At 41.8% G+C, this 22,048-nt stretch overlaps 1 protein-coding gene across 4 annotated transcripts in view; it reads left to right on the plus strand.

The window, feature by feature from the left end:
- gsk3ba (glycogen synthase kinase 3 beta, genome duplicate a) overlaps positions 1 to 22,048 on the plus strand; it is a 105,028-nt gene that overhangs the window by 67,894 nt on the left and 15,086 nt on the right. For all 4 annotated transcript variants that reach the window (XM_015363857.2, XM_015363859.2, XM_015363858.2 and 1 more), the window contains exons 4-7: positions 4,538 to 4,648; positions 11,382 to 11,512; positions 14,052 to 14,158; positions 19,403 to 19,500. In XM_015363857.2, coding sequence (XP_015219343.1) covers positions 4,538 to 4,648; positions 11,382 to 11,512; positions 14,052 to 14,158; positions 19,403 to 19,500 — 447 coding nt within the window. The remainder of the gene's footprint in view (positions 1 to 4,537; positions 4,649 to 11,381; positions 11,513 to 14,051; positions 14,159 to 19,402; positions 19,501 to 22,048) is intronic.

Here is a 22,048-nt window from a genome sequence, read left to right on the forward strand (position 1 = left end):
TAACAGTTCTCAAAAGACATTAGTTGTGCAGTATGAATGGCAGACAATAGCTGCAGTAAGTTCTTTAAATAACTTTGTTAGCTGAAGATCGTAAGTTGAAGTTTGTTAGCTTGGTCTCTAAATGTCCAGAGCATTACTGTCATGGAGTTCTTGTATTCCCAGTTTGTTACTGAGTTCTACTTTAAGGCGTAAATGTGTCAAGCTCGCTGTTTACAGCATCGGGGCATCTTTTACTAATGAGAAAAGAGGCATGTGCCTGTTTTCTTTGCTTGCTGTTTAGTCATGGTAATTTCACTACTTTTAATTTTCTGTGCAGTGTGGGATTAATGTCTAGTTGTGAGAAAAGATCACTTACATCTTTTGCTGGATCATCAGAGTGGGCTCCTGTGTTTTACTGGGCTTAAAACTCCCTAAACTCGAAATCGCTTTTTAGACCTTCCAAGAAGCACAGAACTAAATCTTGCAAAGAGTTCTTTGTCAGTTTCCTTTGTCTTCTACGGAAATACGCTGACATTTCTGTTCTTAACCCGTTGAGGTCTCTGTCAAGAGCAACATTCAACACTTGTAAAAACAAAGCCACAATCATAATAAATGGTCTCGTCCAGAGTTTGAACTTGTTGAACCTTTTCATTTGAATTCCGTAATGTACAATTTGGGTGCCTCTTGTTCCCATCACATCTGTATTCTTAGTTCATAATCTTAAACAGATCTTTTTTTTAACCCCACTGTGAAGTCTAAGCTGTTCTCTGTGGGTCCCCCGCTCAGACATTCCAGCTGCAGTTTCAGGAGACTCCACGCCTGTGAGAGGCTCTACATTTTGGAATACATCTCAGAATCTCAGTCGCTGCCGAGGATGTGGATGAATAGCTCCTTTTACTACAAAGGGCTCGGCAGAGCTCCGGAAGAGCAGGACTGCTTCGGCACACTTGACCTCAGCAGCCAGGAATGACAAACATGCCAAGTGGCTGCCAGTTAATAGTGGCTTCACCCTGCGAGACTGAAGGAAATTAGGTGGGGTTGTAAGGTCTGGCGACAAAATTGTAACCCCTGGAGCGGAAGTTGCCTCACACAGTGTTCCAGGGGAGGGTCTGGTCGCTCCGGCGAAGCCAGTCTTTGATGAATGGGCAGGCTACAGTTCCAGGCCGGCTTTGTTTTAATCCTCTTTTCTGAGGACTTGCTCTCTTTCACATCTGCTCTGATGGCAATGCAGGTTAGTTTTTACCTTATAGTGAGTATCAGCTGCCACTTTTGAAGCCCCACAGAAATACCACGCGTTCATTACATAGCTTTTCAGAGTTCGGAGAGGGGCAAGATAGGAACCTCTGGTTCAGACTGCGTTTCAATGTCATCTGTAGGCGTATGTTTTTAGCATTACGTCCAGTAGAATTTTCAGTCTTTATCACCTCTTGTTTTGATATTAACCTCTAGCGTTTATAAGGTCCCTGTTTGGTGGACTTCTTCCAACAAATCTCCAGTATTTTGTTAACAAATGAAATGGCAAAATATCAGTGCAGGTTGACAGATGTGCAGTCCAGTCAAATTCAGAAAGCTACCTCCGCTGCCGTCTTACAGTCTTACTCTTATCTCTGCAAAGCCCTTTGGCACTTCTGCGATTCTGGCTCTTTTTTAGCGATATTGATTTGCCAGGTAATCTCCTGTAGCTTTAAAATGTGTTCCTAAAGAAAGCTGCTTCTACTTCATTATCAGAACAGCACGTTTCTGACTAAGAAGCATACAGCACAAGAGCAGACTAGGGAAGTGGACAGTGTGGACGAGGTGCACCAGGGCTTGAGCTGGAGTCCTTCGTGTGGCGAACTTTCACACTCGATGGCCTGTTCCAAACGCGTGCTGGTGCAGGGTTTTTTTCCCCACCATTTTCCCTGGATGTTCTCCGGATTGGCCTGCTGCTGTTGGTGTGCGTTCCGCTCTAGAAGAAGCTGCAGAAGAAGCTAAAAGCTGCAGCTCACCGGTGGTCTGCTGTCGGCACTCATCGTAGGAGCCGCCGACAGTGGAAATTTCCACAGACGCGCTTCAGAAAGAGCGAGAGATCCGTGCTTTGAACTTGAGTAACCTCTGCAGCCTGGCTCTGGTGGCTTTTACAGCTCTCCACAGCGATGTGGTGGGGACAGTCATTTAAACCAGAAGGGCTAGAACAACCGGTGCTCTGGTAGTTCCTGTGCACTCGATCCAGCTGTTTTAGTCGCAGGGGTGGATGTGTGGAGTCTGGAGATGTAAAGTTTTTGCTGCTTCTCATGTTTTTGATTACACTGAGATAAGAGTGGGCAGGGCTCCACAACATGAAAAGAAATGGAATTTTGGAAATTTGACATTTTTGGTGCAGTTTTTTCTTACTATAATGAAAACTGGTTGTCAGTTTGTTTTTTGTTCCTTTTCTTAAGCCTAGCTCATAACAAGGAAAATGTGTGTTCGGAAAAGTGTATAGAGAAAACATCAGTTGATAGCTAACCCAAAAGATAGTTACAAAATATCGGGAGTAGACCGAGCCGTTTGTTCAATAATAAAAAGTAATAATAGCCACCACTCGTAAATAACTTTTGCCAGAATATACCCGAGATGTTGGTGCAGTTAGACGTGTGTGAATTCTTTCTCTGGCAAACCTTTGGTGTAAAGAGTAATAATTTGAGCATACTTGATGAAAGAAATATTTATTAACAATGACAGTGACACACATTACACAACACAAAACATAAACATACACCACACATGTTGCTACGTTTACAGTATGTACACATAAAGCGTTTCAGGGGCCTAATGTCCTAACCACCCAGAAAACCCCAAACTGGTACCTTGTATTCAGTTTTTAAATAATCCTGCAGAAGCCCAAAATAAGAGATAAGCTACGGTCTAAATAAAACAGAATGCAATAAAACCTGCAGTTAAATCATTCTCTCTCCAAACCCAGATGTCTTAAAACAAATAAGAGCCTATCTCCCTATTTTTAAAAAGCACCCCTAAGCAGGAAAGGCCAAAATAAGATATTATTGACTGTGGAGATCAAAGTTCCCTTAAATACAGAATAGAAAGCTCTCTCTAGCAATGTTCAAATATTTACTTCCAATCGGATTTTGTCTGGATGATCAAGAAGTAGGGACTCTGCTTGCGCCTTCAAGTTCCTTTTCCTCCTCCTCTCTCTATCGTGGTCTCTCCTTTCTCTTCTTTTTCTCTTCTTCCCCCTTTTAACCTCCCGATCTGATCTTGTGTGTTGTGTTTCTGGACTGTTGAAAGACATTTAATCATTTACCCAGAACTTAATTAACTAAGGTAAACCAAGGCAAACTTGATGATTGCTTTGATCACAGACTCTACCCCCTACATCTCAGCAAACCTTCCCTCTGCCAGTTGTTACACACTTCAGACTCTTAGAGGCACCTCCTTGGCACCTATAGCTGTTACAATAGTTTGAGAGATTTTTTATTGTATTAGAATTTGATCTGGGAAAACCATTGAAGTATGCAGGTATTAACCCTGGTCCCATTGTGTTCAAATACAAATGATGCATACGCTTTTTCAAAATCAGTGTTTTCAATCGAAACTTGAATGTGTGAATTTAGCACTTGATTAAAATCTGTTGATGTCATAGGCAGTCACTCCCTTTTCGTCAAACCTTCACGTCGTTCAGGAACACACATTACTTTGACAAGTCATACAGTGGAATTGCTCCTACAGACTTTCTGCAGAAAGTCAGGCACAGAGGTTTTCATAAGAACATTCAGCAGTTCCAAACAGGAGGAGGCCACTCACACCAACTTTCTCATTTGGTAGCTCGTAGCTAATGGATCTTGGGTAAAGAAGTGACTTCAGTTCAGGTTTAAATGCACTTCCACCTGTCCTGTGGTCTGAGTTTTTTCTGTTTAGTTTTTTCCCAGTTGTGTGGGTTTTGATGCATTAAACCATAGACACTGTGGTAAGCCTCCGACCTCTGTGTGCGTCTACAATGGGAGAAGCAGCAAGAAACCCCCCTAAAAAACTCAAAACACTCCTTCAGCTTCTGCCCCCCCATCCCAAAAGGTTCATGCTGAATTTGAGGAACTGTCTGTAAAGGATGTAAGCGCTTTGTGTCAGTCCTAAAAATAGCTTGTGAACAGGCTTCGCAGAATCTAAATCCTTCACCCAAAACAAAGTTATAATCGTGACATTTTCGAAGGGGATAAACAGGAAATACTGTGGGCTGCGGTTTTAACATGTCAATTAAGATATCCTCTGAGTGTTTAATGTGCAGTGTGCCGATGTTACTGTCAGGGTAGATCAAACTGTTCCACCTGTTTCTGTTGACATACCTTTATTCTTAAAACAACCTAAAAGACAGTTACTGCCATTTTTGCTTTTATTTTGTGTGATCGTGCTATGAGGTTTTCGTTTCAGTCACAGCATAGTAACAGCAGGTTAGAGTCTTCACCCTTCGCTGCTGTTTTTCTTCTTTGCTTTGGTTCCTGGTGTATTTGGAGACCTCATTCCTCAAAGGGGCTCTGGTGGTAGTGCCCTATTGCTCTAACACAACCTTGTTTGTTTCTTCCAGAAGGACGAAGTGTATCTGAACCTGGTCCTGGATTACGTTCCTGAAACAGTGTACAGAGTCGCCAGACATTACAGCCGAGCCAAACAGACACTCCCGATGATCTATGTGAAGGTAAAGTTGGGTTTTGTTCTGTACTGGCACTGTAACAAATCTAACTGGAAGTGCTGTTATATTTTCAGTACTACAACGATAGTCCTCTGGTTGTTTCTTTGGATGAAAAGGTTTAAGACATGGAGTGAGCTGATGGGCGATGTATGGAAAGTTGGAGGGACGGGATCTCTTGACACTTAGGTAGAAAAGTCACTGGACAGCTTCCCGCAGTGGATGGGGTTTGGCATAAGAACCCTCTGAATTTGCATTCGCTCCGAGGCATGTCATTTCTAAGGAGCATCAGTAGGGCAGCAGTGAGGAGCAGGATTCTGGACTAGTAACTTGAAGGTTGTGGGTTCAAATAGTGCTTTACCCTTGTGCTGACCTGTTCCAGTAAAACACTCAGCTGTATAAATGGGTCAAAATGTAAGTCATTTTGGTTAAATCTGGGTAAAAGCCAGCCAAATAAATTTGCAAGTTAGCGTATCACCCGTCCTGAAACAGCTCACCTCCAGTTATCTTAGAAAGTTTTTTTTTTTAAGATCACTTTATTGGCAATATGCAGTTTCTTGAATTTGTCTTTTCGCATACCCCAGCTTGCTCTCCATGAGACACAGATAAGGAGAGAAGCTTGGGGTCAGAGTGCAGGGTCAGCCATTTTAGACAGCGCCCCCGGAGCAGGTGGGGTTAAGGGCCTTGCTCAGGGGCCCAACGGAGTAGGATTCCTCTGCTGGCCACGGGACTTGAACTGGCAACCTTCCAGCCACAGGCACAGATCCTTAGCCACAGAGCCACTGCACCGCCCCCTTGAGTGCTGGGAATACCCTATTATAACCTAACAAGTTCCCAAGTAAATTAGCGAGACATTAACGGACATCTCTGCATGGGAACTTGACATCTGGGCTTAGAGTGTGGCAAATGGCAGCATCCAGTAGTGTAAGCTATTATTTTTAATGACATTTAGGATATAAACTCTGTCAAAGATGAGAGAATTGACACAATCTTTGCTATCTATGTGATTTTACAGGGTATTAGGAAAAATTGTAAGGAGATGTGAATGGTTCTCTGAATACCAAATAGATATATTCACTTTTTCTTTTTCCAAATTATTGGTCTTTGCGATATTATTATTATTATTTTTAAGCATTAAAAGCATTTAAAAGTGGCCAAATTAGCATACTTAGCTGGGTTGCTTCATCGTAGCCTAAGCTCAGGACTGTAATTCGATGCTTTTCTCTCCTCAGGTGTGCGTGTTCTTTGCTTATGAGCAGACTTCCTGTGTGAGATTAACCTGGAGCAGGATTGACCTCAGATTTGTAGTCATGCAGTATTGAGGGAGTTTGGCTGCCGCCAGCATTTCAGGAGGTCTAAGTGCTGGGTTCCTGTCCAAAACATTAGCTGGAATTTGTTAGTTGTTATCTTCCCTGCCAGGCAGTAGCACTGCTCCAGTGTCATAAAACCATGCGTTTCTTAATGGCTGAATGCCAGACAATTCTACAGCAGAATGACTGCGCTAGGTTTTAACATTGCCCATTTCCATTTATCCTTATCTGGAATTCTTCCTTATCTACTTGTTTACCGTTTGTGTTCATGTGGACATTTGTATTTGTAAATGTGTGCACGCTTGGCCATGTTAGGACCGATGTTTGCATGCATTGAGTTTAAAAAAGTCAAAAGTGGACTTTCCAGTTTGTCAACCTATAAGATGGTAAGCAGACTGTGGGCAATCACCAGCCTGTGCACAAGAACTGCAGATTCAGTCTTTATCCTTTGATCAAATACATTTTAACATGGAAATGTTTTGCATAGTTCACATAGAGCAGCAGGATTCTGTCAGCAAGTGAAACACGTCAGTGCTGCAGAGGAGAAGCCCATTGTGCGTATTGTACCCAGCTGAAAAACCAAGCATGTTGAGAATGTGTCACTGGAGACAGCTCGTATTATTTTTCAACTCTGGACAACCTTCAGGCTGTATCACTCTTAAATTCTGTGTCCCACGATTCCACTGTTTCCCAGAAGTGGAGTTTAAAGGGCAGGTTGACTGTAGGATAACAAACTGAAAGAGCACTGCACACTGAGCAAGCCTGTTTTCCGGGCAGTAAGCACAGTTATGGCTTTGTGGTCATATTAAATGATTGTACCAATAGCTACGCTTCCTTTTTAGTCGCTTATTTCCTTTAATTTTTTTTTATCCCAGATATAGTCTTTGCTTTAGACCCTGACTTTGGGTATGGGTGTAAAATGCAGTTTTAAGGCGAACATTGCAACAAATTGCGTGGTGAAATACAAAAACATAGAGGTTAACAAGTGCGCCATGCTTACATCTAAATTAAGCTAAGCTACCCGGTTTGTGAAGATGGAGAGACTCCGGCCTGCACCCTCTGCTTGGAAAGCCACTGAATGGCACATTTTGGATTAAATGAAGTAAAAAGTAAAAATGAACTGGTTAAGAGCCGTGGAGCGTGCAAGCTGTGTCATACCAAGATAAAATATTTCGGGAACGCAACGAACACGCAAAATCGCATTTCACCTTTCCATTCAGAGTTGGAGGAAAAACGGCCTGTTCTTGTTGCTGCCGAACAGAGAGCCCTTGAGCAAGTGTCAAAGCTTCCACATAGTTCGGAAAGGGCCAGGCTAACCACCAGGTCTGTCGCAAGGTTCATCGCAAAAGACTTGCGACCCTACGCCGTAGTTGGAAACCCAGGCTTTTGCTTAATGTTGCAGACACTGGAGCTGAGGTACGGCATACCGTCTCAGCTCGTTTCCATTTGTTACTATATTGAGTCAATGAAAGACAATGGAAGTAAATCCAGCCGAGTGTTTTGCATTTTCTCCGTTTCAAAAGCAGCAAGTAGTCACACAGTAAGAAAAAAAACTCATCTTGTAGAGAAAAACACATTTAGATGCATCGAGAATCGATTTATAATCGCATTGTGGCACCCTGAATCGAAATCGAATCATGAGGTGCCTAGAGATTCCCACCCCTAGTGGATGGGTGTGATTTGTACTCATCATATGCTTAGGTATCTGGGTCAATAGGTTACCTGGCCATGTGGATTGTCGTGCTCCGGATCCACAGAATGTTTATAGCCAAGAACGGCTTATATTCCAATCCAGAGAATGGTCTTGCTTTGTACTCTCTTCTTCTAGACTAGGGTCTGGTTTGATACAGTCCAAACCATGTATTAGCAGCCTCTAATATTGTGTTATTAAAGTGTGACAGGAATGGAGGTTCCCCAAGTGGAATCTTGCAGTAGTGATGCCCCTGCTCCACTCCAGAGAGAGAGAAACAGAGCTCTCTTGGTGCTGCAGGTAGGGATATAGGGGTGTAACCCCGGCGTCCTGGCCAAATTTCCCATTGTCCCTTACCAATCATGGCCTCCTAATAATCCCCCTCTATGAATTGGCTTCATTACTCTGCTCTCCTCCCCACTGATAGCGGATGTGTGGTGAGCGTTCTGGCGCATTATGGCTGCTGTCGCATCATCCAGGCTGTGCTGCACATTGGTGGTGGTGGAGGGGATCCCCATTACCTGTAAAGAGCTTTGAGTGGAGTGTCCAGAAAAGTGCTATATAAGTGTAAGCAATTATCAATTATTATTATTGTAGTGTGAAGTTGCTATGAATGGTCAGGGATCATTTATTCACCATCCCTACTTTCCCAGCAGTGTTCACAACTGACAGGAGCCCCCCGAAATCTGCTCAACCCAGTACAACTGTGTGGAATGGCCGAACAGTGGGAACGTGTGAAGGATATCTTCCTCTTGTCTGTGGTAACAGCTGATGAAATAGCTGTGTGCTGTGGAAGACTGATAAACCCCACTGTTATTTACCAGGAGCTGACCGGCTGCCTTGCCAGTGCTCCCCTGCACTAAGCCTGGGGCACCAGCTGCAGACTGGCAGTGTCAGACTCTCTGGGCCATGAGCTGTCAGGCTGGCGGCCTCCTCTCGAGCAGCACACGGGATAGGGAACTGCAGAGCTCAAGTGGAGGCCTGGAGGCTCTGCGTTCACTCTCGTTCGTGTTGGGCCTCGACCCAAATCGGCACCTGCGACACTCGGGCCCTTTTCATGATGTCCCAGGTGAACAGAAAAAAAAAGTCTTTAAAATATCTGTGGGCCTCTCTAAGGTTAACCAGTCTCTCGGCGTGAAGGGATGAAGTCACTTCTCACTTTGTTCAATGACATGAGCTCCCCGTTTTCAGAGCTGCGGCAGTTCCTGAGAAGCAGCGGATTTCTCACCCTTCTTGTGTTTTTTTTCTGCCTCTAGTTATGGTGAGTAAGGTGCAGAACTGTTGGTGGTGATGTCCCTAGTGAGGAGAAGCAGAGAGAAGTAATATCCTTATGTCAGAAAGTGCAGTTGTTGAATTAGTTAGTCAAGGCTGGAAAGAGGTTGGTAATAATAATAATTGCTTACACTTATATAGCGGTTTTCTGGACACTCCACTCAAAAGTGCTTTACAGGTAATGGGGACTCCCCTCCACCACCTGGATGATGTGACGGTAGCCATAGTGCACCAGTACACTCACCACACATCAGCTATCAGTGGGGAGGAGAGGAGAGTAATGAAGCTAATTCATAGAGGGGGATTATTAGGAGGCCATGATTGGTAAGGGCCAATGGGAAATTTGGCCAGGACGCCAGGGTAACACCCCTACTCTTTTCGAGAAACGCCCTGGGATTTTTAATGACCACAGAGAGTCAGGACCTCGGTTTTGCATCTCATCCGAAGGACGGCCCCTGTTTACAGTATAGTGTCCCCGTCACTATACTGGGGCATTAGGACCTACACAGACCAAAGGGTGAGCGCCCCCTGCTGGCCCCACTAACACCTCTTCCAGCATCAACCTTAGTTTTTCCCAGGATCCAGGTACTGACCAGGCTCACACCTGCTGAGGTTCATTGGGTTGCCAGTTGTGAGTTGCAGGGTGATATGGCTGCTTGCTGGTAGGCAATAAGGTGTGCATGGTAGTAGTCTACTGTGAGGGAAATTGAGAAACATCCAGAGAAAATAAGGGCAGTGTTGAAGTTAGAGCTCCTATTAAATGATTAAATATCATATGTGAATTTTCATGATCTTATATTAACTTTTTACATCTTAAATGATCATCATTTAGTTACTTTATGTAGGTTGATTATTGTTTTACGTACAGTGTTATTTCCTTTCCTTGTGTTAATTATGGGTAGTGAACAGGTCACCTGTTTTTCCCCATTAACTCTTTTTGTGTATTTTGCGGCTTTTTTGCGGCTTGCGTACGTCTTCAAGAATGTAACCTTGGGATGGGATGGGTGATGTTTTTACTTTATGTAAAATATGCACACCTATAATATCTGCCTTAACCCTCTATATTTATATCAGACTCTTCGTTTTCCACAAAAACAAGTTAACAGACTTGTTAACAGCACTGTCCTAAGACAGGAGACAGATTCTGTGTTTTTTTTAAACCTTGTTAAAATCCCACCTGTGCCACACCCTACCATTCACATCGGTTGCCTTGGCAACACTTAAAGGGTTCTTAAAATAAAGGTGGTGCTGATGAGTTTTTTAAAGGGTCACCATTCATTTCCCTCTCTGTCTTCTGCTCTCGATACCTCCACCTGTAATATTTTATCAGGCTGCCATTGGCGGGCTTTTTTTATTTAGCACGTCAGCCAGGCGTAGAGTTCCTCGACCGCCTCAGTTTGGTCGCCCTGACGTGATTCCGCGGGAGGAAGCAGCTTATAAACATGTCAAGACTGTGGCGGCTGCTTTGTGTACTTCTGGTCTTCCTGTTTCCTACAAGGGGAAGCTATGTGAACAAAGGAAGGCTGGAACAAAGCTGTGAGTCCGCTTTTTAGTTCGCTTTGGGTTTCAAGGACCACATGCGATTTGCTCCTCCTGCGATCTCATTCATTTTTTCTCTTTGTGGCGCTGTGGAGAGTTTGGACAGTTTAGGCTGTATTTCCATTGTTACTCTTTAAATATCATGACCCTAAGGAAACCTGTGAACAATTAATTACATTTTATGTGGAATAATAGAAGTTGGGGAGGAGAGAACAATCTCAGACGTAGGATATGGTGACAATGTGAAAATTAAAGATCTTGCAAACATGCAGTTCAACTGCTAATGCTACTTCTAAAAGTTCTCAGGAGCTGTACAGTGAATCACTAAACGAAACTACAGTTGACGGATCAATTATGTCTCGTCAGAGCTGCCTCCCTTCTGGCAGGTATCCTCTTCTCACATCTTGGGTGTCATTGCTATTAAATTAACACAATAATAAAGTGTTAGTGAAATCTATCCCTCCTGTATGTAATTGCACAGCTGTGATACTATTAAGGCCTCATACCTTGCTGCAGCATTTGCAAGTCAATCAACGATAGCCTGGAATACCTTTATCTAGGTGAATCTAGCTTTTATCTACTTTATATGGCGATAGCACATGGACCCCTCATACTGGAAAGCAGTACGAAGGTAATATAGGATTCTTTCAAAAGGCTCTGTGAATCTATAACAAGCTACCAGCCATGTTCTGGAAGCCAATATCCTTGCTTCTCTGACCCATGACCCTCTGTGTCAAAGAGTGCTCCCCTGTTCTCCATTGTAAATTTACATCATCTTAGTTTCCAAGCGTCCTGCTGTTTCACTGTTCATCTTGAGTTGACTTTTGAGGATTGTGGAGGGTTTTTCCAAGGACTTCAACAAGCACCACTTATTTTAATCAAATGTCCAGATGATTTTGTTGAATAGAAGCCTGTCACTTTGTCGTTTCAGTTGTACATGTACCAGCTGTTCCGGAGTTTAGCGTATATCCATTCCTTTGGGATCTGCCATCGGGACATCAAACCACAGAACCTGCTGCTGGACCCTGAGACTGCAGTGCTGAAGCTGTGTGACTTTGGAAGGTGAGACGATCTGTTTCTTCAGCTCTCTGTATCCGTGGTGCTGAAGCGCAGGCTACCCATTAACCTGAAGAACATATAGTGGTTAATTCCGTGCTGAAAGGTCAAAATAGTGAAACCTTTTCGGTTGCAAAGTCTTAATCGGGTACGTGGAGGTACAAAAGATGCAACAGAAACAAGAGCGGTGAGGAAAATAAAGAAAATGTGAGACTGGCGTGGGGATTCAAGAGATAAAAATCTACAGGGGAAGTGTGGGGGGCAGGAATCTGGAAGTGATTGGAGAGATTAGAAAGGAATGAGTTGATCAAGCAGCGCTGCAAGACTGTGAATTATGTTAAAGGTCTATTTGGCTTTTCATGGAGCTGTTAGGCTTGGAGAGATCCTCGTTCCTCTGATATTCCCTGAAATGGCTGACCGGCCTTCTTCCTGTTTTGTCAGTGTCAGGGCACTTTCTGCGATAGGTGCAAGAAATGAGATTGCTGGACTACAACATGATGCCTTATGGGTGATGTTGAAATGGCCTGAGAGACCACGAGTCTGTGTGCTGCTGGAGATGTAGCTGCAGTGATACCCTGGCTCCAGGTGTAGCTAAAAGTGATTGGTTGGCAGCTGTGGACAGTTAAGAAAACTGGACAAGAAGCCTGTGTAGGTCAAGTGATTGGCAGTTAGAGCTGATTGGTGCATCTAGAAAAAAAGTTTCAGTTGAAAATGGAGATATTTTGTGTGATGAGCTGGGAAGCAAACAGGGTTTTGCGGTGGAAGGGAAGGAGATGTGGAATGTGGTTCTGTGTGCACAGGGTTACACTGTGGGTTTTGTGGGCTGTTGTTGACTGGGGTCAGAGTCCTGTCAGTGCTATAGGAAAGAGATCCCCTGTCAGTGAGAAAAACACATTCTAATGGCTTTCCTTTGAAGGTTAGTCTCATCACTGCATGAGTGACACAGTCTGAGGAACTGTGAGACAATTGATAGAGGGAAAGAAGGTCTAAAAGAGATAATCGTGTGAATCAGTGGGAAGTTCTCAGTCCCAGGTAGTTAAAAGACGTGGGTTCAGAGAATGAAGAGAGGTAGAAGATACATTAACAGTGAGTTTGGGACATGGACGGGAGTTGGTGAAGTGATGATTGCGAGATAGAACACCTCTATCTCCAGCTCATCGAGCTCAAGGGTGAAGCCACTGGTACAGGAGAAGAATCGTTCTTCTGTGCCTTTTTTTTTTCTGCCCCTAGTTATGGTGAGTAAATGGGAACTGATGGTGGTGATGTCCCTAGTGAGGAGAAACAGAGAAATAATATCGTCACGTGAGAAGGCTGGAAAGAGGTTGGTTGGAAGTACGGTGTCTACTGTGAAGGAAAAGTGAGGAAAGTGAAGTTGGCATTGCTCGCCCATCCTGGCCCTCCGTGGCAAGTTCTCTGACCTGCTGGTCGGAAAGATTGTTGCAAGAAAACACACCTGTGAGACCCAGGTCAGACAGAGTGAAGGGTGCAGGCTGAGGGAACGCGAGAGGGTGCTTGAGGCCCACAAAGCTGTCGTCATGAGGATTGATCGAGTAAAGGGATGTGAAGAAACATCCTGGACCCTGGGATTAAAAGCAACAGGTTGTGAATGGAGGAAGACCCTCAACCAATGGCCTTGTCAATGAGAGATGCTATTTGAGTCTTTGTTTTATCTAGTGTTTTCTACAGTTATGGTTCTGGTTCACTGTGGTGCTTGTGGTCCCCCTGCAGCAGACGGGCCTTGGCACTGCAGAGCACTGTCTCATCAGAGAGATGATGCTCATTTCCAGTACATATATAAGATGTTCAATGTATTACATTAGACCTGTTTTCTTTAGACTGCTGTCATTATTATTGCAGTGTGCCCCTTTTATAATGACAGAGTTGTCCCATTTTAATTAGCCCTGGAGAAGAGCAGTGGTTCCTTACATTTTCTCATAACATGCATAGGAAGCAGAGAGGTCATAAAGCTGGTCAGTCATTGTAAAACCGCTGCTTTTGCAGCTTTTGATTAGTGTACTAATGTAGAATGAGAGTGTGCCTCTGTCTGGATTGTCCTTTGATGTGCTGTGAAATGATTATCCTGCAGGTTTAGTGATATCAGTACAGAATTTTGTATCTCAGCCGAAGGATATCCTGAGTGAACAGATAGAACAGATCTATTTTTGCTGGCCGTTAAATGAATTTCATCCCGTTATAAAACGAATGTCTCCTATTTTTAAGAACATGGTCTTTTTGAAACCTACAAATTAGCCACAACTTGAAATATGCAATCAAAGTGCAATGCTGTGACCTTTATTCCAGTTTTGTTTTTGTTCCATTTTCCGGTTTATTTAACAGGAGATTCTGATTTACAGAAATAAATAAATGCTGAATTACTGCATTAATCAACTGTGAAAGAAATATAGCACCTTCCAATTTTTGCTTATTTGTTTAGGTTTTTTTTACCAGAAAACATTGTTTAACATCATTCATTTTATAGACATTGAAAGACTTCCTCAGTTTAATTGATTCCAGAGTATTCATGGAATTGCTCCTTATTTTTCAGTGCAAAGCAGCTGGTCCGAGGAGAACCTAATGTGTCCTACATCTGCTCGCGGTACTACAGGGCTCCAGAGTTGATCTTTGGTGCCACAGATTATACCTCAAGTATAGGTAAGATTATGCAATGCCTTGTGGACTTTTTAGTCAATGTTTTAGTGATTTGAGGTATCTGTATTTTTGAAATAGTGTGGTCAGGAGAATATGATTTAAAGCAGACCCGAAACCATGAAAATAACAAATTGTTCTTTGAGGTTGTGCACAAAATACGTTTAGTTTGTCATATATGCTTTTAATGTCTTTTAACAGTCTTTTTCGGTAAACAAAGTTATGTTATGCTAATATCATTTAATCAAGAAAGGATGATGAAACGTTTTTTTAAATTCAGTGATGGACTGTCTACAGGGCCATTCTCACCTCTGTTCAAAATGTTTGTCAGCTGTCAACTTTCTCTTTAAACAAACTATTAACTTATTATACATGACTGGGTCATTAAATTAGTCACATATAAACCTGTTAGAGAAAACAAGTTAATTGTCCTCCAGAAAAATTGCCATTTATTCCTTCAAATGCCATCCAATCCAAAATTTGAGAAGAACTGTAACCCCTTTATGTGGCTTGTTTCAGTACTGCAAAATAACTGACCAATTAGAACATCCATTTTAAACAATGTACATGCACTATGTACTGACAGTGCTTGTTTTAGTTTATGCTAAAGGCTTCACGCTTGGTTTGTGTTTATAGAGATTGATTTAGACAATCGTCATCATTTCTGCCTCCAGAAATCTCCGCCATTGAATAATGATTGTCCTCGCATTTTATTTGACTACTTGCAGACAAAATCATATTATGCTTATTCCCCTGCATGGGAAACATGGGAGATTAACTATCTCTAGCATTTTAGGTGATGATCGGTTCAATTTAGATTTACTTCTTCCTCTTGTGCTTTTGTATCAGAGGGGGATTTTCAAGAAGAAACATTATTGTAACACAATACAACAACAATAATATGTAGCACTTTTCCAAGTTCTTAGATGCAGTCCAGAATAATAAAAACATACAAGACAAACTAAGACTCTCAAGCACAGGTCTTAGTAAAATGGTGAGTTTTTGAGTTTAGATTTAAAAATAGTCAAATAATCTTCCTCTCAAAGGGTCAGAGCAGAGGCATTCAATATAAATGAAGCAGTGACAGAGCAAGCACAGCCACTAACAGTCTGGCATTTAGTTGTAGGTACAGTGAGCAAAGGGCCAGCCTCAGCTGAACAGAGCCTATGGAAAGGAGTGCATACATGTAGAACATCGGAGATATATGATGGAGACAATTTATTTAGAGCCTTGTAAGTCAGTAAGACAATCTTGTATTGAACACGTAAATTTGCTGGCAACTAATGGAATAGCTTAAAGCAACAAAGGGTTTTCGCTCAGTTTCCTAATCTACACACGTCGGTAATGCTTAAAAGATGTTACTGAGGTCATTGCAGAAGTCATTTTATGGACATAATATACGGATTGTTGCAAGTGGCTGAACGTCATACTATAAGATCAGGGTCATGGGAGGTCGACACTAATGCCCTGGCTTCCGTCAAAAAAATGACAAGTGATCGTCTATTAGGAGGCAGTTCTTTACACAAAGGGTGGTGGGGGCCTGGAACAAGCTACTCACCCACATTGTCGGAATTTGCTACTGACCACCATATTCTTATCAGTCAGAATATAAATGAAATTGAGATATGTATAAAGGTAGAAATGGTATTCAAGGGGCACTCCAGCCTTCTTCACAGAAACTGGGACAATCAACTAGGGATGTCAGCAGCAGAAACTGAAATGATAGACATGGTTAATGACTGTTCTCTTGCCCAGACTGTCATAGCTCCCACTTGATGAAACTCCTGTATTGATCTAGTCTTTTCAAACAATCCAGAAAGAGGTGAGGGGACTGCTAGGGGAACTGTGATCATAATGTGGTATGGCTTTGAAATTGTAGAGTTAATAAGTCCAGATCAAAGGTTTACACTTTCTGGAGAGGAGACTTTTTGGAGTCAGTGGAGAATGGATGTAGTCAGTTTAAAATTATTCTGCTTGAAGCACAGAACAGATTTGTCCCAAGAGTAAGTAAATCAAAGACTAGATAGCAGTGGCCCAAATGATTAAGTACTAAAAATATTAAGAGACAGAAAGCACTTTCTAAAATGAAACAAACGAACAAGCTCCAGTTAAATAGAGTATAATGAATTGCAAGCACAAGTAAAATGAATGTCAGGGAAGCCTAGTGATAAAAGAATTTTAAGTGCTTAAATACAGTTCATTTTGAGTATTGAAATCATAAGGGAACTGTAAAGAAGAAAATGTATTGGGATTAGTAATGGGGACGTTCTAGATGTCAGAAGGGAAATGACTGATGTAAAATAGCCAGGATCACACTAAAAGAGACAACTATCCCATCGATGCCCTGCACACTGAGTTCTGTCACAGCATTCTCCATGCGCAAAGAAAAACACCAGACAATGAGTGTAAGGACACTGGTGCCTGGTATCCGACAAGGGTAAGATGGATACTAATGGAGTACAGGCCCAGTGACCTTCCCAGATGGCTTCCCAGAGAGGATGGGTGAAGTGTCCACAACCTGGACGTAGAAATTGGATACAGGGAGACTTGGGTGTCCAGAGAGGACAGACTGTGCTCCCATTATGAGCAGGAAGAAGCAGTGATGGATCTGCACTTCCTGCTGCACTGCAAGAAATATGCATTATATTATTTCCAGGTTTTATATATTATAGAAAATATGTATATAGGTTTGCATAGGTAAAATAGGGGATCATCTGTAGGATGATAAGATGATAAAGAAAAACCAGCATGGTTATAGAAAACTTACAGTCTTTGAACAAGTAACAACAGTAATGTGTACAAACAGCATACAGTGTAGTGTATTTAGATTTTAAGGAGGCTTTTCATAAAGGTCTTCATTAAAGATTAATTGTCAAATGGGATGTGATGGGATTGAGAACTGGTTAATGCAGAAAGTACAGATAAGGAGTGAATGCATTGATTGGGATGACATAATTAAGGACCAAGGAATCTGTTCTCAGACCACTGTTCATACTAACATACTGTAGATCAGTGATACAGCTGGTAAACAAGTCAAGACTGCAGGTGATACCAAGATAGGATTAGCAAACACTGTAGAAGCAGCAAAGGAAACCTAACGGTATTTTAGAATTCAGAAAATATAAACATATACAGTATTTTCAGTCTTGAGATTTCCTGAGTGCATCGTGTACAGTCAGACCTTCCAGTCCATAAGACTTGCTTCTGACGTGCTCTTTCTAATCCTGATCAGTGCAATAATAGCCTGATTGATAATAACAGAGACAGTAGATTAACTGAGTTCAATCAGGTCACCTACTGACTCTGAAATTTCCCAAAAATACATGTGCAGCCAGACCTTCATGGAGAGCACACTATGACTCCTTTTTTTAAGGCATTCAGGAACTTCCTTCAGAGCTACTCTAGACATAATTGAGATGTCAAATTGGCTTCCAGAATCTATATTAATGCGTACTTGTAATTGTATCATCATAATTAATTGTACAAATATATACCCAGTCCTGTCTGTGCTCTCTCGGCATTGTCAGAATGTTTGCTTGGGATCTTCAAACTCAGTATTTGTGTTTCCAGCTGCAGTTGTGTTTCTAAGCAGCACTGTTATTTTTCTTTTTCTTTTAAATCACTGAACAGGGTTATCGTACTGGCTCCTTAATTACAACCACCCTTTTCCAGGCTCAGATTAGCTCCAATTAGCCACTGAAAAGCAAATGAGCTAGTTGGGCTTTTTTTAGTTTGTGGGTTTTCTTCCTAGTAAATGAGGAATTTTTTAAAAATCAGTCTACAGATATGTAAATCAGATAAGCATGTTTTCATATTTAAAACTTAGATGCTTAAGGACCCATGGGAAATTCCAAATTGATACTAAATTAACAGGAGTTTCTTGTGGTTAATTTCATCGTATGGTCTTTGGAAATCCCCCCTTGTCTCATTGAAACAAATCGATTTGTGGCATGCAGTACAGAATGGACATGGAGGCTTCTCCTTCGGCATGAAGATTTCTTTTTTTTTCAGTTTTTATTATCTTGTTAATTTTGTTTTGCGTTTTGGGGGATGTCTTTTGTGGAGTTTGCATAACGTGGTAAAAAATAAAAATTCAAATAACATGATAACCTTCTAGTGTGGTTTTAGTTCATATCACATAGGTTTTAATATATCAAATATGTTCTTTTCTGACTACACGCATGTTTCGATAAAAGGTTCTTAAGCCTTGTCTGAATGTGGAAGCAAACCGATAGCCTTTTACTTCTTTATGGTGAGCATCACAGTCACACTGGGCTGTTTTATGGATATTTTATAGCTGCCACTAGAGGTTTTGTGGTTATATAATATCTTACCTTGGCTCTTCAGACATTTCTGTGACTTTCTGCATGATGAAATGGTGCTCAGTGGTAGTCATAGTGACTTATACAAGGACCTCCAAACTAAGTCTTTGTGGAACTACCAGATGACTAAAATAACATTAGAGGATTAAATTAACATAATGAATTTTAACACATTAACGGAGTATGAATAGAAGTTAACACTGAGACGTGTCATTTTTTATATATGTGTGACTGCATCCATTGCTCTTTTTCATTATGGTTTAGGTCATAAATGTTGAGAAACCGTGGCATACACCAGTTCATTGAGTGTTAGAAATCCAATGCATGGGTCCCGTATATTTGATTAAAGAAATCAATGTATGAGCTGGAATTACATCGAATGTATCTAGCCCTGGTTTGAAAGAAACCAGGATACGGTTTTCAACAACATGGCTGAGTGGCGTGTTCCAGACTCGCACAACCTTTTGTGTAAAGATGTGCTTCCTGCTCTTTTTGAAATGGAATTCCATGTAGTTTCCGCTTCTGTCCTCCGGTTCATGTTTCACTGTTCGTTCTGGAGAAATGAGCTGGGTTGATTTTATCAATGCCCGTGAGGATTTTGAATTTTTGTGTCGGGTCCCCTCAGTCCGCTCTGTTCAAGATTAAAATGGTTCGGCTCCTTCACCCTCTCAGTGCGGGACGTTTCCCTCGAGCCCCTGAAATGTAGCTGGTTGCTCTTTCTCTGGACCAAAGCCAAATATTTCTTCCAGTTTGCTCGGTCATACATCGGTCATGGAATATTTCTGATTATTTGTATTTTCCCCTTTAAAACCATGTAGTGCACTAATTGCCAAGCCTTGCTTTTAAAATTCCAGTTGTCTTTCATTGCTTCTTAGACTGGAAGACGTGTTCTGCAGTACTAACCCCAGGGTATGTTTTTCCAACACAGACGTGTGGTCCGCTGGGTGTGTGCTGGCTGAGCTGTTGCTAGGACAGCCCATCTTCCCTGGCGACAGTGGAGTGGATCAGCTGGTGGAGATCATCAAGGTTGGTGTTGCCTCACTGAAGACCTGCCCCGAACTTACGGATCGTCATAAAAAGAGAACTCTTTTAGCCTTAAGCCGCAAGAAGTGGTCGTGAGTAAAATAATTTGCCGCCTCTTCGGTGCTTCTGGAAAGGCTCTTGTCTGGAAACGGCTTTTTACAGTCATCTAGCTGTAAAAGAGTTATTTCAATCCTGCAAGTAACTTCATTGATACTTGTATTTAGTTATTTTACTCACAGAAGCAGAATGGGCTGGAGGCTTTTTTTGAAAGAAGTGACAAGCCTGCAATTTAAAGAGACAGGACTTTTTAAGGGATATGCCAGAGAGCTACCTAAAGCAGGAGAGAGGAGCACTTTGTAAGGCATGGGCTGAAGGGTGAGATGAGTGCTCTGGCACAGTTAGAGTTAATGTGCTATGATTATTCAGACCAAGTCAACAAAATTGTCTTTCCAGTTTTATTTTCTTTTGAGTTACTTTTTTCCATCAATATGGAAATAAAGGTGCACTACAAAGACTTGAAGTGTACAACAAAGGTATGATACTGTACTAAAGCATTTGCAAACAAAAGAAACTAATCTGTGTGTAGATACATGCTTATAGAATTGGAAATAATTGTAACCTTCAGATAAAGTGGCTGTATAATGAAATTATATTGTAATTATAGACAGAAAAGTGAGCACAGCTCATACACTAAACACTTGGTTTAACAAGCTTGAACATAGAATCTGCAAAAGAGGAATTTTGTTTGTCAAAATTAGAAATACCGGGCTTTCCCCGCAATAACAGATACAATAAAATGCTCCAGTATTAAAACGATAAATGGCACCTTTGTACAGCATACAAGTAATTGTTATAGGATGTAACGATATTACGTATTACAGTGGAAAGGGAATAATATTTTGTGAGAATGTTTGTCAGAGTTCCACCTATTGTCTGTTGTTTGTACCACAGTTCAGGTAGGGAAAGTTAACTCACAAAGTGAGATGGTCCCTATTGTGGAAGTAACTCTGCTTGTGTCTCGTATGCTTTAGCAAATCTTATACACTATATTTACAACACTTGAAATAAATATTGTGTATAGTGTATATACTGCATGATTTTTTTTTCTCATATGATAGTGTTTTGTGCCTGAAAGAACAAACCCTAGGATTTGATATGTGAGCTCTTTTGCTTTACTCAGAGATTGACATCTCATTTTCATAGGAACAAGTAATAGGTTTATTCCATGCTGAAAAAAAGAAGAAAGAGAACACAACGTTTCGGCCGTGGAGCCTTCTTCAGGTGTGACCTGAAGAAGGCTCCACGGCCGAAACGTTGTGTTCTCTTTCTTCTTTTTTTCAGCATGGAATAAACCTATTACTTGTTCCTTTGCAGCCTACGCATGCTGACGCAGCTACCCATCTCATTTTCATGCCTCCATGAAAATTATCATTGGAAAACTAAAATGTTGTTACAAGTATCTTATAGCACAGCTCATTCATGCTGTCCGGTTGCTCTTTCTCTTCTGTGCCCCTGGGGTCTTGCCCGTAAAGCCTTGTGGATGTTGTTAGAGAGAGTTTGTGAAGGCCGTGGCGTGTGCGGTTGTCCCATCAGCCTCTTCCTGTCCCGGGCTGCTTCTGTCTCTACTGGTTGTGTACTTGGGGCCGTTGTCATGCTGGTAGATGAATCCCTGTCCAGTCAGATGCTCTCATGAGGGAGTAGCATGGTGGATCAGAGTGAGCACCTGTGTGCACATTGAGACCATTGTGTGTTACAGGTCTCACAGAAGCATTAACACCAGTTTTTGCTGGTGGGAGATTCATAAGATTCACCTGATAAGTGAGGAGCTTGACACATTGGGATAGTTTTTCTTAGCAGTAGCAGTTTGTGGAGCTCTTTTCATGGTGGCCCTGGAAGAAATATGACCTGTCTGTAGAAGTAGAATTTTTATTTGCTTAATGTCAGGTATCATTTCTTTCCCAGGGAACCATTTCATTCTCTAGAATTATAAAATCATACGTACCGTTGCTTACACTCGTAGGGACATCATTTTTTATGTAAGATTTTTCTGTCATTATATATCTGCTTTCTCCTCTGTTCCTGGATTTTTTCCCCAATATTGTCTTTACATTTAGATGTTAATTAAACAAGCTGGTTGAAATTAAATGCCATGCACTTTACAGCAGTTAACAGCAGTTTATGTCCTAAAGCTCAAACAAACACACCACGGCCTGATTCTGGCTCACCTCAATCTGTGTGAACTCTCCAGGTCTGTCTGAAGAGTTATAACATTTACTGCTGCACTGCAAAAGCCTGAAAGGACGCGATGATTTAATCAGTGGACAAATCCCTACTCCCCACCCTGTCCGTGGAGATAAGCCTAGCTATCTTGGACAAGCATCTTCTTTTTCAGTAAATTATTATCTTGATAAGCAGGGAAATGCTACCCTGTAATTATGGACATACTGTAGGCAGGAAGGGCTTGGAAACGTGGCATTTAAAACTTGCAGGCATTTTTGGGGACTGCTAATGCCTGTAGGAAAACACAAATTGCATCAAGTGTAATTTTTTT

Source organism: Lepisosteus oculatus, chromosome 15, assembly GCF_040954835.1.
Source record: "Lepisosteus oculatus isolate fLepOcu1 chromosome 15, fLepOcu1.hap2, whole genome shotgun sequence".
Taxonomy (NCBI): Eukaryota; Metazoa; Chordata; class Actinopteri; order Semionotiformes; family Lepisosteidae; genus Lepisosteus; species Lepisosteus oculatus.